Genomic DNA, 16335 nt, shown 5'->3' with positions numbered 1-16335 from the left:
TCAGAACTCCAGATGAGAAAACGCCAAACAGGGCCTCAACACAGAATAAAAGTGGACAATTTAAACATAATGGCAAGAGTTCGATTCTTCATCTCTAGATTTTGCATTCAAAATATTGAGATGACATTTTCATGCCCTAAATTTGCAACAACTTTTTCTCTTTTAGATCTTTTTATTGGAAGAGAGCTGTTGCACTCAGGGAGCTATTACCTTGGAATTCTTGTGATTATTGAATAGAGCAACCTAAGTACAGTGAAAGGACCTGCTGTTGGGAGCTGTAAATTTCCAGCCCAGAAAGTAAATGTTACTGTTACCCTTGGATAAGCTCAGCAGCGTGAGCGACATCACTAATGTATTGACTACCTTAATTTATAACTTAATTCACGTCAATGTTTTACATTTTATTTTTGACAACAAAATTTAAATTGCAATAACCCCAATTTATAAACTCTGTGCTAAACACTGATACACATGTTTCATTAGTCAGGGAAATAGATTTGCGATTTGCTGTTTAAAATTCAGCAAATTGACTTCAACAATTCTGTTTGAAAACCCTAACCTTTGTTTAAATTTTTGATTTAAAATTTGCGATGTGTTCTGACTTATGCCAGCATTCTAAAGCTCTAAATTTTCTTTCTTTTTTTTAAACAAAGCATAGACCTAGACCCTTTCTGAAGCAATTACAATGCTTTCTAAGGATTCAACTGTGTTCTTTAAATGTCCACATTGTATAATTTCACTTGTCTGTTTTAAAAGTTAATTTGAAGTTGTGTGCTCGTGGAGAAATTAAACATTGTAGGTTGTTTTTCTCACTGTTATATTCAGAATACTCCTTTTGATTTGCCACCAATATAAGATTATTTTCCAAAATCAATTATATAGTCTAAATGATTCTTCTCCTTATGTAGGCCTCGGGTCAGTATGGGTTGTTTTTCTGATGTTAAATAACTGAAATAGATTCTAACAAGTTAAACTTAGTTTAATTTCAAACATATTCCTGGACTGAATAAGAGTATTTTAGTTTGCTGCATCCCTTTACAAAGCCTTTCTCAGCCAATACTTGTTTTGAAGTTTGAGTGCTATGAAAATAATTCCTCATGTTAAATACCAACTTGGGAAAATCTAGTCTGCAAGCCACTATTAAGTCTTTCCTAGTGCAAGGTTGGGCACTTGGATGATTTATTTGTTAGTATGTTGGATGCTCACCGCCATACCCTGACTTCATTCATACAGTGTTCTTTCTCCCTGTCCCCTCCTCCCCGTGTCTGGTTGTCAGTGGCAGAAAGGCAACAGCTAACTGCAGGGAAGATAAATGTCCTCTAGAAATTGATCCTTGGTGAGCCACAGATACACAACCTTTACGGTAAACAACGTTTACCACAAATCGTTTTCTCCGCAGGGAATCACAACGCGGTCGTTAGAACGACCGCGTTGTGATTCCACATACCATTTCTCCTCAAGTCGGAACAACGACTTGGGAAGGGGGGGGTGAGGTGTTGGATTTAAAATCCAACACCTTCCCTATTGTCCGCACAGACTGGAGTTGGAATAGTAAATTATACTATTCCAACATCTAGCGCCCCCCCTCCGCAAGTTGTTGTTCCGACTTGCGGAGTAATGGTATGCGGAATCATAACGCGGTCATTGTAACGACCGCGTTGTGATTCCCTGCGGGGAAAAAGAATGCGTCATAAGAACATACATTCAACCTTTACTGGATACAAGTAGCCTTTGTGAAATGGAAGAATCGATTGGTTTGGGGCGAAATCAGTAGCTATACTTAGTAGAGGTCACTGTGGAGGGTGTTCTTTTAGCATGAACCCAGAACCACTGGAGGGTGATGCAATTGCATGTACTAGTTGCAGGTAGCCAGGACATTCTTAATCCTTAGAGGACTCTCCCAAAACCTTTTCCTCTGCCTTGCACTGAAAGTGCAGATTACATAAAGCCCACAGTCTCTCGAGACACCGTTTCATCTGTAGCATCATCCTCCACATGTGTTGCAACATATGCAAGTGATCAGTGCCATCAGTTCACTATTTCATGCATGATGTTTACAATTATTTGGAGTTATACAGTTCATACAGCGGTTCCATTGCACATGAATTATGTGGTGTGCAATAAAACCTGTGGTTTGTTGGCACCAACAATAAATATGCAGGATATAAGTTTCTTGGGTGGCAGGGCTCTGCCAGGTGACCTTACTTAACATGTATCCATCAATACCGCTTTGGGTGTATTAAAAGTGCTATGCCTGCATCTGTTGCTTCTGTGCTGATGAATTGTCCCTCGTAATCGCTTTACATTTGATGCTATTTTCTGATTTATCCTTGTTGGAACAGAAATGCCCTCTGCATGGTTAAGACTGTACCCCTGCCCTAATTGCCCAACTGTACGTTTGTCTGGATCCATAATGCCAATTTTTTTGTCATAGGGGAACAAGGATTATGTGTGTGTGCCGTGACATAGGCCTCTCTTTCGGATTGCAGTTTTTCTGGACTGGGAGGGGCACCCAAAACGCCACCCTCATAGTGGTGGAAGGCCACCGCCTTCACTTGGAGTTAACCAGCACATGTGCGGTGGTGGCAGCAAACTGTGGTGTGACCAGTACTAGTAAACAGGACCTTTTTACTCTGTGTTACTGGAGTAATGCCGCCACTCACCTTTTTAAAATTTCTTCTTTTGCGTTTCTAACTCACCCTTGGCCTACATCTGGTAGATGTGGAGGGCTGCTTAGCGCAGGAGCAGTGACTCTTAATTGGTTGTATGCGTGCCTGGGAAGGGTACTGTACAGGGATAGAGCAGTACTGTGTAGTACATGTGAGATCAGTATGTGTGCTGGGTGTATGTATGCCTGTGAGGAATACATGAAATGAAAGATATAGTTCTGTGCAGTGTGTGCGCAATGAAAGCATGTGATGGGTGTATGTGTGCTTGTGTGAAGTATAATACATGAAGGATGAAGTGTTGTGAAGCACGCACATGATGAGTGTGTGTTCTGGCAGTGTGTGCGTGTTTGTAAATAACTCACCCTGGTAAAATATAGAAAAGCTTCAGTGCTAAACAGTGTGTGCAGACCAAGTGTGTGTACTGAAGGCATGTGTGCATGTAATGACGCAATACATGGAGGTACTAATGCTAGACAGTGTGTGTGCTGTGAATGTACACTAAGTAGGTGTGCCTGCAATGGTACAGTCTATGGAGGACCCTGGTTTCCATTTTGGGACACCTAGGCCTGCCTAGCGAAGATATGAGGAGAGCAATCTCCCCAGACAGATTTGTGTATTGCTGCATTCCTGTGAGCTGGGTGGGACACACACTGGAGGGAAAAGGAAAAGACTCATTTTACACTTCAAAAGACTGCGCTTTGATGCAGTGATAGATCACAAGGAAGGGGCTTGGACACATCTCAGGAAGAGAGATGGGACTGAAAAGGGAATCATAATAAGTGTGACTGGCAGTCTGGGATTACCCTTTCGATGTACATATCACTGTGTTTGACATCCAGCTGTGAACTCTGGTCGTTCCCATGAGCAGTGTTGTGAAAAATCAGCTTCGGAGTCTTGCCTGCTGTGACGGACATCTTTCATGAGAAAAGAAGAAAGATAGAAGTGTCCACTTCAAATGAATCAGACCCCCAACAAAAAATGTAAAAGATTCATGCTCTAAATCATATTTGGTGTCTGGAAAAGGACTATAAGAAGGGGAAGTTGAGTCCCCAAACATGTGTGTAATCTGCCAAGCAGCCAAAAGCGTTGTGTGAGATGGGGACAAACTGCAAGACTTCTGCCTGTGACCAGGACTGCGGGCCAAGGCCTGCTAGTCTCCCTGCTGGGTGAGGGGATATCACCCAGGAAACCAAGATCACCTGCCCTGGAGCCTCGAAAACAATTGCCTGCCTGCTTGCTAAGACCAGTGTGTCTTGTGAGGGAGAGAAGAGCGTTGGAGGGAGCGAGGTCCAGTGTGAGCCCTGCACGAGGATTTCCTGAGTGAGCTGTGAGTCTGTGCACTGATCGGGCTGTTGCCTGTGTGCAGTATTGGCTCTGCGAACCCCGTATGCCAGGAGAGGGCCACCTTGTTCTGAGCCATATGGGAAGCGCTGTGCGGAAGCACCAGGCCACATCACTGTGACCTCGAATGCAAGAGGGGGGCCACCGGTGAATTGATTTTGGACCAGGAGCACAGGACTGATGACTGCCGAATTCAGCAACCCCGTATGTCAGGAAGTGCTGCTGTAGAGAAGGCGATTGCATAAGGAAAGTCTGCACCCAGACTGCGTTCCAGTCTTACCTGCAGCAACCCTGTATGCTAGGGGGAAGAGCAACTTACCGTTGTGTCTGCCAAGCGGGAGCAACTCTGATCACTGGAATGAACCGGCAGCACTGTTCGGTAGAGAGACTGCGCCACCGGGTGCTGCTGCATACACCACCAGAGACCTGACTGCAAAGTACAGGATCTGGACATGTGAGTACCTGAGGGGAGGGCACTTGTTGTACTGATGTACACTGCCATACCACTGGAGCGGATAAGACAGGAACTGGGCCGTTGGGGCTGCAGGGGACCTGCTGCTAACAGTGCTGTGACCTGATGGACACTTTGACTAATTTCTAAAGAGTCAAAGGTAGAACTCTTGAATACAGCCTAATAGTTTGCATTCCCTTGATGCGGCCACCAGTGAATAATGCTGAGCATGTTACACGAAGGAGGGTGGGACAGGGATTTGCCTGACAGCTACCAGAGCCTGGACCTCAAGGGGGATTGTTGTATTGCTTCTGAATGCTGCATACATTTGCAATGCGTAAACTTAGAAATAATATACTTCTCTTTTCTATAAAAGCGGGTATTGGAATGGACCTTGATTTCTTGCTTGTACTGTTAGCACTTTGAGGTATGAGTTTTGTTTACTGACCTGTATTTATATCCCCTCCGAGGGAGCCTGGACTGCTCAACCACAGCTTACCACTGAGAGTCAAGTACAGAAGAGGTACTTGGCCCAGTTACTCAGGATCCACAGTAGGTCGGGCCATGGGACATCAGGAGTAAAATGCCTCAACCACCTTGGTTGGGCCCAGTGGCCCCTGCGTGCCCCATGGCCCTCTGAAAAGGGTTCTGGCAGCCGCCCCTACATATTTTGAGCTTATTCTGTTGGTCTACTGGCGAAAGGATGGATGTTACATCTGGGAATAGAAGTACTTCTTACTCACTTGTTTGATAATCATCTTCAGCTCCTTTATATTAGAACATTTTTCTGTGCCTTCTAATATTGGTTCCCATATCATGTACATATTTGCTTTCAACACAAAATACTGGAAGTATGTCTGCTCAGCCTGTCCAAGCTTATGTTTATATTTCATGAAGATCATTCTTTTATATGGAATACACCAGTCAAGATACTCTCATGGCACATTAATGGGGCAAATGCCATCATTTGCATGGGTGTAATCCCTATGCACATGTGGTAAGCTCCAGTCTCAAATAAAATAGGTGCTACAGGATGTGGTTATCACAGGTGGCACTTCATTAGGCAAAGAAGGATTCATGACTCGCAACGAAAAGTAACATCTTGAATCCTGGGAGGACCTTGATGCCCTGCCTGCAAAGCCTGTAGTGGCGTGGCATGTTGGGGTGTGCTCATTGACAGGAGGGCAGGATACTTCCACTCTGTGAAGGAATTATTGGAGCATAACAAAAAGTAAGACATTATGTATCCTGTCTTTCTCCCTACCTGACTCCTCTGTCTCTCTCTCATTGGTTTATGAATATTCCAGAACCCAGACATGGCTATGTTGGACTATATTACACATTACCCATTATTTATTCTATTTATTATATGTTTATTTTGGAGCAGTTGGAGAGAAAAAGGTGTTTTCTTTCAAAAAGGTAAATGTTTTTGAGCAACTTCACAAAACCATTTGCTTGTTTGTAAATTTAGAAGACCATAATACATCTGTAGGAAAGAATGTAAACTTTACGAAAAATACCCTTTGCTCTCTTAAACCGACATTTTGTGCCTAGAAAGAAGGCAGAGTTCAAGCAATTCTCTACACGGTGCAGGTCACAGTGGGTATGATGGAATTGGAAAGTTCAAGTTTTGCTTACTTTTCTTGAAAGGAACACTGATTAAATAAATTAAATAATCAGCAATAGTAGTGGTGTAGTGTAAAATAAAGCGCCCCCCCCCCCGCCCTAGAGAATGTGAAGAGGGGCCATTGAGTCATCCATATCTCACATATATTTATTGGTCTTTGGATGAATGGGGGCCCCCTGACAGGTTAGAGGGCCCCTGCGCCTACGCGACCTCCGTTATGCACCTGAACAGTAGTAAACTTCTGCATAGTGGTTTGCAGCGGTCATTATGATGATGATCTGTTTATCTATCCATCCACCCACCCACCCATCCATCCATCTTCTTGTGTTTCGCCCACCATACATAAAGTATCACTTACAGAGCCTGCGCTTCTTCCAGTAATAGCCTGGTTTGAAGTTTTGGTCTCCTGCTGTTAAATCTGATATTCTCTTGTCCAGCTTACAGTACTAATTCAGCTTGTCTGTATGGCCTTTTATGGCTAACCGCAAACTTGGCAGCCCCAGTAATCAGAGGCTTAGAGTGAATGAGAATCTTGTAAATCCGAAAGATTACTTCACATACCGTTCAACAAGTGTGTTCCTTTAATCTATGTGTCAATTCAGAGGTATTTACAGTCATGGAACAGAAGGATCTCTGTGGCCTTCCCATAAAAACTCAACATTTGCCAACTCATCTTATCAGCTCTGCATTCACTCTCTCCAGCATGTTAGGGCTCTTTTTTTATGGGATTTAGCAAAACAATATACATTGTAACTGTTGTTATATTATACGGATTTTCTTTAATGCTGCTAATCGTCTGACCTAACTCCTCCTTTGTGATAACCATCTAGGTCTTAAAGCAGCATTATTGCAAAAACGTTTCTTTAAAACATAGGTTAGTTGTTGAACCAAAGCACAATGTTTACATACGCCTTTGATCTCAGATTGCTTTACAGAGGAGATGCAAGGGTTTAGTTAGTAAAATGTCCTCCCTTTAAGACACTTGGGTTGTTGTAAATTTAAATGTAGCGTGCATGCTTTTTGCATTTTTTCTCATTTCACCGAGATTGTGATCACCAAACAAAGCAACTGATCCGTGAGCAGAAAAAACAGGGAAATTGATTTTTTTATTTTAAAAAACACGTGTGCCTTATTTTAACTGTAATATAACCAACGATGCCGGAACTGAGCGAGGACTGGTAAAGGTGGTAACTAGATAAAATATTAGAGGAACCCAAGATACGGTTGTTTGTTGCTGTGGCCGCTGTGGTGCTTGGAAAGGCATTTCCTACTAAATAATACACTGGAGAGCATTGGTTGAGCTTCGCTTCTGAATCTGCTGTTATCAGGCTTCTATCCATGTCTTGCTCAGCATTAAAGTGATGGCTGAAAGTATTTGAGGGAGCATGCAAGCATTCTTTCGGTCATCCAAAAGAAGAGAAGTTGTTCTTTTTTTGCATTTGACACATACTTGTTCAAAGTTTAAGGATTTTTTAAACCCTCAAAGTGTTGCAAGATATAGAATATGCTTCTGAAAAGCAATGTTAGCATTTCTAGGTTCCTCCTACAGGCATCTTAAGCTGTCTGTTGCCGAAAGACCTTTTGTGTGCGACAGCAATACTTAGAATCGGCTTTGGGTCAGCCCTTTGGTTATCCTTGGCTGACTTTCTTGTCAGTCTCATTTCCTTGCTTCTTATTAGATGGGTTTCTCTCCTCTTGTATTTGTCTCTCCCATTAGAACCAGCACTCATCGTGCGGATTGTTGTTGGATTTTATGGTTGCTGGTTGGTGGGATTCATTAAGGGAACTTGTTGATGGACGGATGCTGTTGAACTTCGCTTCCTTTTTTGGAAATAAACTACTTACTTTATCTATCTTTTGTGTACAGTCGTCTTTTCACTTTTCATCCCTTCAACTCCTTTCTATTGCTCTCCCTATGTATGCTATCCCCCACTTCTCCATTGCTCTCCCATCCCTCACATCTTTGCGGTTGCTTTTCATACCTTCCCCACCAGTTTCTATATTGCTCTGTCACACCTCCCCTTCTTCCCTTGCTTTTCGTCCCCTCAGTAGTGCCTATGTGGTTGTTCCACCCCTCCCCACTCCTCCTTTGCTTTTTATCCTCCCACTCCCTCAGCTCCTCCCTGGTGCACTACTGCCCCTCCCTTTCCCAGTTGTGATTTTTCTTCTAAAAAAAAAAAGCAGTTTTTTTGCGAAGGCTCAGCTGCTGCCTACTGATGCAGGGTCACTTATTTATTTTTTCACTTCTACCCTTACATGTTTGCTATTTAATATAGCAAAAAACTGTCTGCTACTATGGAGCAGTAAATTAAATCAACAAAAAAGGCAAACTGGTCTCTGGTGTGCATGCAATATGGCATCATGATACATGTGTATGCGCTAGCGGCCATCTTGTAATGTTTTTTCATTTAAAAACCCATTTCAAAATTGCTGCCCAGGTGTGTGCAGGTTTTTCCCCATGAAAACAAAACATTCTAAGATAGCCCCCAGAGCATCTCCAATTGACACTGCCGTAATTTAATTTAAAAAAAATCTTTTCACTAACTTCAACAAATAAGAACTTAACATTTGCTTAGCCCCTGACTTTTTTAAAGTGAGACCTATTGCTGTTGCCAACACTTGTTCCTTTTGTGAGACTGCGTTCGCTCAGTGTTAACAGCGCCAACAATTAATTTGGCCTTCTGAACATGGACATAATGTTAAGCTTCCGAGTAACGTCATCAGAGTGATTGTGGGTGAGTTCCCACATATAAGGTTTGAAACAACAAATGCGTATGAATTCATTGTGTGATCTTTCATAAAACAAATACACGAGGAGGGAAAAAACATGGGCCTTCACTGTGAGTAAAGTTCACAGGTGTGAGAGGCTTCAGTTCACAAAAGTAAGTAGTCTGTTACATTATACTGCATTACATTCATAGATGTTTTTCAAATCACTCAACCTTCAAAAAGGATCTTACCTGTTCTGGCCCACGTTTACCTCGTCTGTAGTGGGGATTTAGCTTGAAATGCTGTACAGTGTACTGTACAAGTTCCTCATTCATTTATTCAAATTATTGGGCCTTTTACATGCATAGATGTGTCGCCTATAGAACCGGCTATATAAAAATGCCCATAGAGATGGTGATCAGTGCTTCACACTGCCGCACGAATACAAAGAATTTAATTGACTTTAGTCTGTGTAGATTGAATAAAATAATTTTCAAGATTTTAAGTTATAGGCAATAGGCAGTTGTGGTTTAAGGTACTGTGAGGATTCCGGTTTCCATGTAGTGAACTTTTAGGTGTTTTGCTTGAATATGGACTTTTACTGAGGACTGTATTTTGTATCTGCCCTGTGTCTGTCTGTAATATGCAGCAACCTTTCAGCCGAGTACAGCTACACTAGTATTTAGTGTGGCATGGTACAAACGGGCCCCTTTGGCAGGTGTATGGGGCTAAATCAGAGTTTAAGGTGTAATTTGGAGAACAGCTGCTCTACAAGTCTGCAGATAGACTTTTCTACCCAACAATGTTACAGGATACAAGTTACATTAAGGCCCTCAGAAGCAGCTGCATTAAGGGTCCATCACAAATGGGCGCAAAGATGGCACCCGACTGTACACAGACTCTTAAAGATTTTGCTAGAGCAAAAGCCACTGCAGTAAATGCTAAATGTAAGTTTACTTGGGTCCTCAAATATTCTTCCACCGGAGCTGCACTGTGAATCTTGTAAAGTAGACCAAGGTGATTGTTCCTTTACCTTTATTCACCTCAAGCTGCATGTGTGCTGTGCTCATCGGCACATGGGAGCTACAGGTCTGTAGAGCAATAGCGTCTAAAAAATAAGTATATTTTTGGTTTCTCCTCGATGGAGCGCCTATGTACACAATTGGTGTAAGGTGTGTACATTTTAATGTATAACTCTGATATCTTAATTCATATTTGGAATATTTTTCCTCAATTATATTGATGGACAGTTGAAATGGTTACTTTAGCCCAGGCATTCAGAATGAAACCATGTTCGTCTAATTTAGTGCCAAATATATTTCTTTGCAGCCAGTTGAGGAAACTTTTTCCCCTACTAGTGAAAAATAACTAAGCAGTCAAACTCAAAGTGGACTATAAGGTAGATGAGGTGTGGGTCATTATTTAAGTCCAGCCTTTAGCTATCTTGCCAGATATTTCTTAATAAAGTATAATATACATACATCTTTGCTTTGGGTCAGAATCCTTCATCTATTGGTCTAATAAATGTGCTTCTTCCTACCACAGCATACAGCATGGGGAGATGGATGAGCCCACTTCAACTGTTGACTTCTCTCTGAGTTCCAGCATTTTCTATGTGCGCAATGTGCATGTTAGCCATAAAAATGGTCCCTGTGCTGGTGGAGCGATGTGTGCTTTCTTTATTTGTCATTTTTTTCACTTTAAGCATTCTTTTTTTCTTTTTTCTTTTTGCAAGGGCCCTTCAGATTCCCAGACATTGCTACTGGGCTCTTGCTGCCGCCTGCCGTGTGCCAGATCCTGAGCAGGATTTGCAAGTAATAGCTATCTTTAGTTAGCCTCTCATATTCTCTACTGTGAATGAAATATTCCAAAAATATTCAGAGATCACTGTTGTGTGTGCGTTGATGGTGTGTGCATTCATGAGTGGCCATCTTTGAATGTTTTTTACATACTTTATTCTTAGCAAAGAATGGGAAACCTCATTATAGCATGGCTGCCTTTGTTGGCAATATGAGAATGTAAGTATTGATAAGGTCAATAAAGGTCAGACCTGTTGGCTTTGCGAGAGCCTGTGCTTCATACCACCAATTTGAATTAACGTTGACCATCACGGCTGAAGACTGAACCCTGACCTCATGGCCCACTATCACTACCATCAAAATCATTGCTATCAGGAAGACCATCCACTAAGGGGCTCCATCTGACCCTTGCCACACCTCGCCTTCATCAAAAACTCCTACCGATCATCGAAGCACTAACAAACATCCTCAACATCTACATTGAATCTGACACATTCCAAGACACCTGGAAACAGTCCATCGTCATTTCCATGCTCCATAAACCACCCGCTGACTTAGCCACGCTCTTTCCAACTACAGACCCACCGCTCTCCTACCATACCCGTCCGTGGTCTTATAGAAACTAATCAACCAACTCCTCACCGACCACAGCACCTCAACGACAAGCAGTCTGGATCCAGGCCCAACCACAGTAAATAAACAGCTCTTATTGCCGCCACAGACGACATGCAGATGATACTTGACAGAGGAAACATGGCAGCCCACATTCTTCTTGACTTCTTTGCAGCTTTTGACATGATCTTACACCCCATCCTCATCAAGCTCCGCATGAGATTGGCATCAAAGGACCCGTTCTCCGTTGAATCTGCTCCTTCTTAACAAACAGAACGCAATCTGTCATTTTGATACTTTACTCCTTGGAAGCCCGCAAGCTCATCTATGAAGTGCTTCAAGGTTCATCTCTCAGCCCCACTCTCTAACTTATAATTCATCTGGCCAATATAATCCATGCACATGACATCAACATCCTTTCTTATGCGAACAACTCACAACTCATGCTCTCCCTCTCAGGCAAGACCCCCAACACAAGAAACAAGTTCACGAAGAGCATGATTTGAATTCGCTAACTGGAAGAAAAGTAACCAGCTCAAGCTCAACACCGTAAAGACACAATTAGTGATCTTCAACACGAACACCTCACCATAGGACTCCAACCAGTGGCTGGCCAAACTCTGACCCATACCCAGGACCCATGCCAACAACCCTAAAATCATCTTTGACAGCAAACTGGATATGACCATGGAAGTTATTGCCGTCACTCCATCCTGCTTCCACATCCTGAGGATGCAGAGGAAGATCTTCAAATGGCTCCCAAACAGCACCAGAAAAACCGTCACTCACGTCCTAGTCACCAGCAAGTTGAACTGCGGGAACACCCCCTACACTGGGATCACCAAGAAACTCGCCAGAAGTCTACAAACCTTCTAGAACTTGGCAGCCAGCCTCATCCTCCCACTCCGAACTCGCATCACACTGCACCTCAAGGAGCTCCATTGCCTCCTGATAAACAAATGCGCTAATTTTAAACTCCTCACACACATTCAAAGAAGTACACAACTCAGGCCCCACCTACTTGAACAGTCGCCTCTCCTTCCACCATCCCACACATACACAGAACCAGTTCAGGAGGACAGGCGTTATCTTACATTGCTCCTAAAGCATGGAACAACATGCCACTCCACATCAGCGCCACCTCCTCTCTTCGTGAGTTCTGCAAGAAGCGGAAGACTTGGTTTTTCAATTAACCAACCTCCCCTAGGGAGGGCACGGCACACACACCTGCTCAGTGCCAGGAAACCCTCATGGGTTATGTTTACAAACACACATAACATAACAGGTGCGAGCATTAGATTAGTTGACAGGAGAATGGAACAACTGATGATGAAGTTTGTTACACAGGCCTTCAAGTGCTCTGAGAAGAATAATGCAACCTTCAAAAAAAATTTTTTATGAAGTAACAACAACAATCCACGCAATCAATGTGGTGTATCCAGGTGTGACACTCCTGGCTTTCACTGGCGGTCCTAAAGGAGATTTTCAGCTAGTCCTATTTTTATTTTGACAACATCACTATGGATGGTGGGACTTGTAGGACCATGTTTATAACGGGGAAAGTAAAACTACAGGTCCCTGCGTGCTTTTAGTGTTGTTAGCTGAAATACCAAGGCTTTCTGAAAGCTATTTAATGAATTGGAACCAATTTACAGCTGTGGACAATGTGAACGGATTCATTTAATGTATAATGGAAGACTTCTGAATAAATAAGCGCACATTGCCCTCAACTTCCTTAACATCTCACTCGATTATCCTTTCCAGCAAATGGTTAGTAATTTATACAATAAAACATAACTTTAAAAAAGATGATTACTGATTTATACCGCACAAATGTAAGCCTGAGCGACCGGGCTAAAGTGCCCCTCATTTCTTCAATCATAAGTTCTTGCTAAACATAGCCCCCCCCCTCCTTCCCCCCAGGTCAGCGCCCCCTCCACAGGTCGGCGCCCAGTGCGGGCGCACCGGTCGCACTGCCCTAAAGCTTGCCCTGAATGTAAGAAACGCAGCTGTCGTTCTCCTCAAGACACGCGTCCCTGGTGTAGTCCCGGCAAGTCGGCTAAAACCTATAATAAAACTGACTGTGTTGCAGTGCTGTTTTAGTTTAAAATTTGGGGGTTAATTCTCGAGTACATTGCGTCTAATCTTGATGTAACCTCAAATCTTTCCATAAACCGTCTGGATCTCCCTTCACGCGCCCCTGCTAAACTACAATGTGTCTTCTGGCTGAGTTGGGCAGACATGAAATTACTGAGCAAATCAGTGGAGCTTTGTTATGTGACATATCTTTTTAGAAAGAGAAGCTTGCATTTTACGCGCTGCCCCTTTGATCCTTTTCATTTCATTCTAAGTAGTCTTATTATTATAGTAACTGTTGTTTGTATGATATTTTAGCCTTTTACTTGAGTAGCTATTTAGCAATTTAAATGAAAATGTAATTAGGCTACATCTGTTGTACATGCATGTAATGCCATGCAGATGTAAACTTCTATTAAACCCATATTTTGTTTCTGGCAAGAAGACGTAAGACAAACTTGTACCAATCATTGGGTGCATGTCTAAAAAAGTCTATACCCAAGACGCAAAGTAATGTATATAGTTACGTTACTGGCAAATACTCCGTTTGTAGTGCAAAAGAAAAAAAAAACGACAAATGTCAGTTTAAACAATAAGGCTAGTGTATTTTCCCAGTTTCGACAGGATAAAATGTATAGTAACATGCGGAGAACAAAAACTAGTGCATGGCGTAAAAAAACATATTTGCAATCTCCCAGTCTTAAAATGATGTAAAATGCCTTTTTCAGTAATGGAGAGGAAAGAAAAGGGCACCACCTAAACAAGTCTCCCATTGTGCCGCATAAATGTATATTAAACCTAGACAACCATGCACTTATAATTTCCATGCACTACACATTGAATATATTATTTGCAAGTTTTTAAAAGCATTTACACCATTCTTTACTGAAAATGACTCCATAAACTTAGACACATGGCTATTGAACAGGTGTTGACGGGGAAGAGCAGAGAATGTAATATATATATATATGTATATGTATATATGTATATATATATATATATATGTATTTTTTTTTTTTTTTACAGTTTTCAGTGTCTAGCTATGAACTGCAATAACTCCGATCTTCTCTACCTTTGTTTTTATCACAGTTGTGGTGCATGTCTCTTTTCTGCCATGAGATGATTAGTTCTAAGCTTGCATTCACGTTTATCTACTTTTTAGGAGGTGCATGACATTTTTCTTACTCCAGAAATAGCACATTTTCGTTTTAGATGAATATTTGCGTCATGCTTTTGATTTTTCTTGTTGCCAAAGAAAACAAATAATGACCAAGCCGTTGTATGTCTTTTGTATTGAGAGTGAAAACAAAGGCACACCCGCAGACACATCACACATGCATTCACACACATAGAGCAACACACCTAAATATATTCCCCCGCCTCCTATACACACAACTGCAAACCAACCGGCAACCATGCGCATGGGCCAACACATAGAACCCAACAGACAGAGCACATATGCACACGTAACAAAAGGCACTTAGGGCCATATGTATGAACACATTTTTCCATAATCACAGATTGGGTAAATCCCTTTGATACATCTGGCCCTTAGATCAATAATCATACAGGTCTTGTGCATGGACATAAACAGACATACATCCATAATGCACATGGACCAATGCATGTACATGAGCTTAAGTACACAGAGTGCAAACAAACTCACATAAATCATACACTGAAGACAGCCAAACACATATAAAATCATAGCATTTCACACACACATACCTATGGACAGGTTGAAAAGGCGGGAATGGAGAGGCAAGAATGGGCTGTTGGACAACAGCACCACAGGATCTGTGTATACACTGACCAAGAAACAAGAATGTGCCAGTGCACACAAACAACAGTCACAAAGGTACCCAGACCAGGAGACATACAGGTACCTATGCACATAAGCCATAAAACAACAAGAACTCATCCACACTCAGTCAGCAGACAAACAAATGCTGACACCAAATGACACACAGAGACAAAAAAACATACAGGTGCATATATGCAAAGAGGCAAACCAACACATTCAGACAACACCCATAGAGAAACTCATGAAAGGTTGGCTGGATGAACTGATGGCATGGTTGAGGGATACCTGGTGGGCAAAAGAATGTGCAAGTGGTTCCAGAGAGATTATTAGTTCATCTGTAGAAAAAAAGTGACATTTGCCACAACAGAAAAAGTGAGGTACCACCACCTGTGAGAAAGTGCCATCTTCCCACTTTTTGCTGAATTGCTGAATGTACTTTGACTGAGTGTGCCCTGGACTCCTGCCAATCAGGTGCCCAGGGCCTATGTTCCTTCCCTAAAACCTAAAACCCAAATTGGCAAACCTTGGCCACATATCAGTCCCTGGTAAATGGTACCCCAGGTACCCAGGACCTTGTGACCAGGGAAGGCATCTAAGGGCTGCAGCACTTATTGTTCCACCCTTAGAGGCCCTGTGCACTAACACAAACACACTGCCCTTGCAGGCTGAGTGTCTGGGTACAAGACAAAACAGAGTCGACATGGCACACATCCCTGTGTGCCATGCCCACAACCTACACTCCCCTGGCATACATCAGCCACCCCTCTAGCTGGGTGCCCTATGCCTGTGGTGTGGGCACAGGAGCATGAATCCCTGTGTCCCTACACTACCCAGGTCCATTCCTGGGCACTGTAAGTGCAGTGCTGCCATTTAAGAGTATATGGTGCTGGGAGCTCGTCAAACACGAACTCCACAGCACCATAATGGCAACACTGAAGACTGAGAAGCTTGGTATCAAACTTCTCAGCACATTAAACCCGCACTGATGCCAGTGTGGGATTTAATGTACAAAGCACTACAGAGGGCATCTTAGAGATGCCCCCTGAAACCTAACCTACAATCCACGTCTTGTCTGAGAGGCTGCCTAGGCTGCCACACAGCAGACATGTTGCTGGACCCCTGGGTGGAGAGCCCCCGCTCTACTGGGCCTGCAACAATGCACATCCTGGGCGAGGTGCTAGGTCTCCTCCCCCTGGATGGGCAGGGGGAAGCTTCAAAGGCATGCCACCTTTGTGAGCTTCTCCAGG

General features: G+C 42.8%; 1 protein-coding gene across 2 annotated transcripts in view; it reads left to right on the top strand.

Annotated features, from left to right (window-relative positions):
* Positions 1-16335, top strand: part of FTO (FTO alpha-ketoglutarate dependent dioxygenase) — a 1490677-nt gene that overhangs the window by 971798 nt on the left and 502544 nt on the right. The window contains exon 9 of one of the 2 annotated variants that reach the window (XM_085639037.1): positions 167-322. The exons of the other annotated variant lie outside the window; for it this stretch is intronic. Coding sequence (XP_085495163.1) covers positions 167-233 — 67 coding nt within the window. The 3' untranslated portion in view covers positions 234-322. Of the gene's footprint in view, positions 1-166; positions 323-16335 lie in introns of those variants that run through there. 2 annotated transcript variants of the gene reach the window in all.

This window comes from Triturus cristatus, chromosome 12 (genome assembly GCF_964204655.1).
Source record: "Triturus cristatus chromosome 12, aTriCri1.1, whole genome shotgun sequence".
In the NCBI taxonomy this organism is placed as follows: Eukaryota; Metazoa; Chordata; class Amphibia; order Caudata; family Salamandridae; genus Triturus; species Triturus cristatus.
The sequence above is the reverse complement of the archived record's forward strand: the minus strand, read 5'-3'. Positions and strand labels throughout refer to the sequence as shown.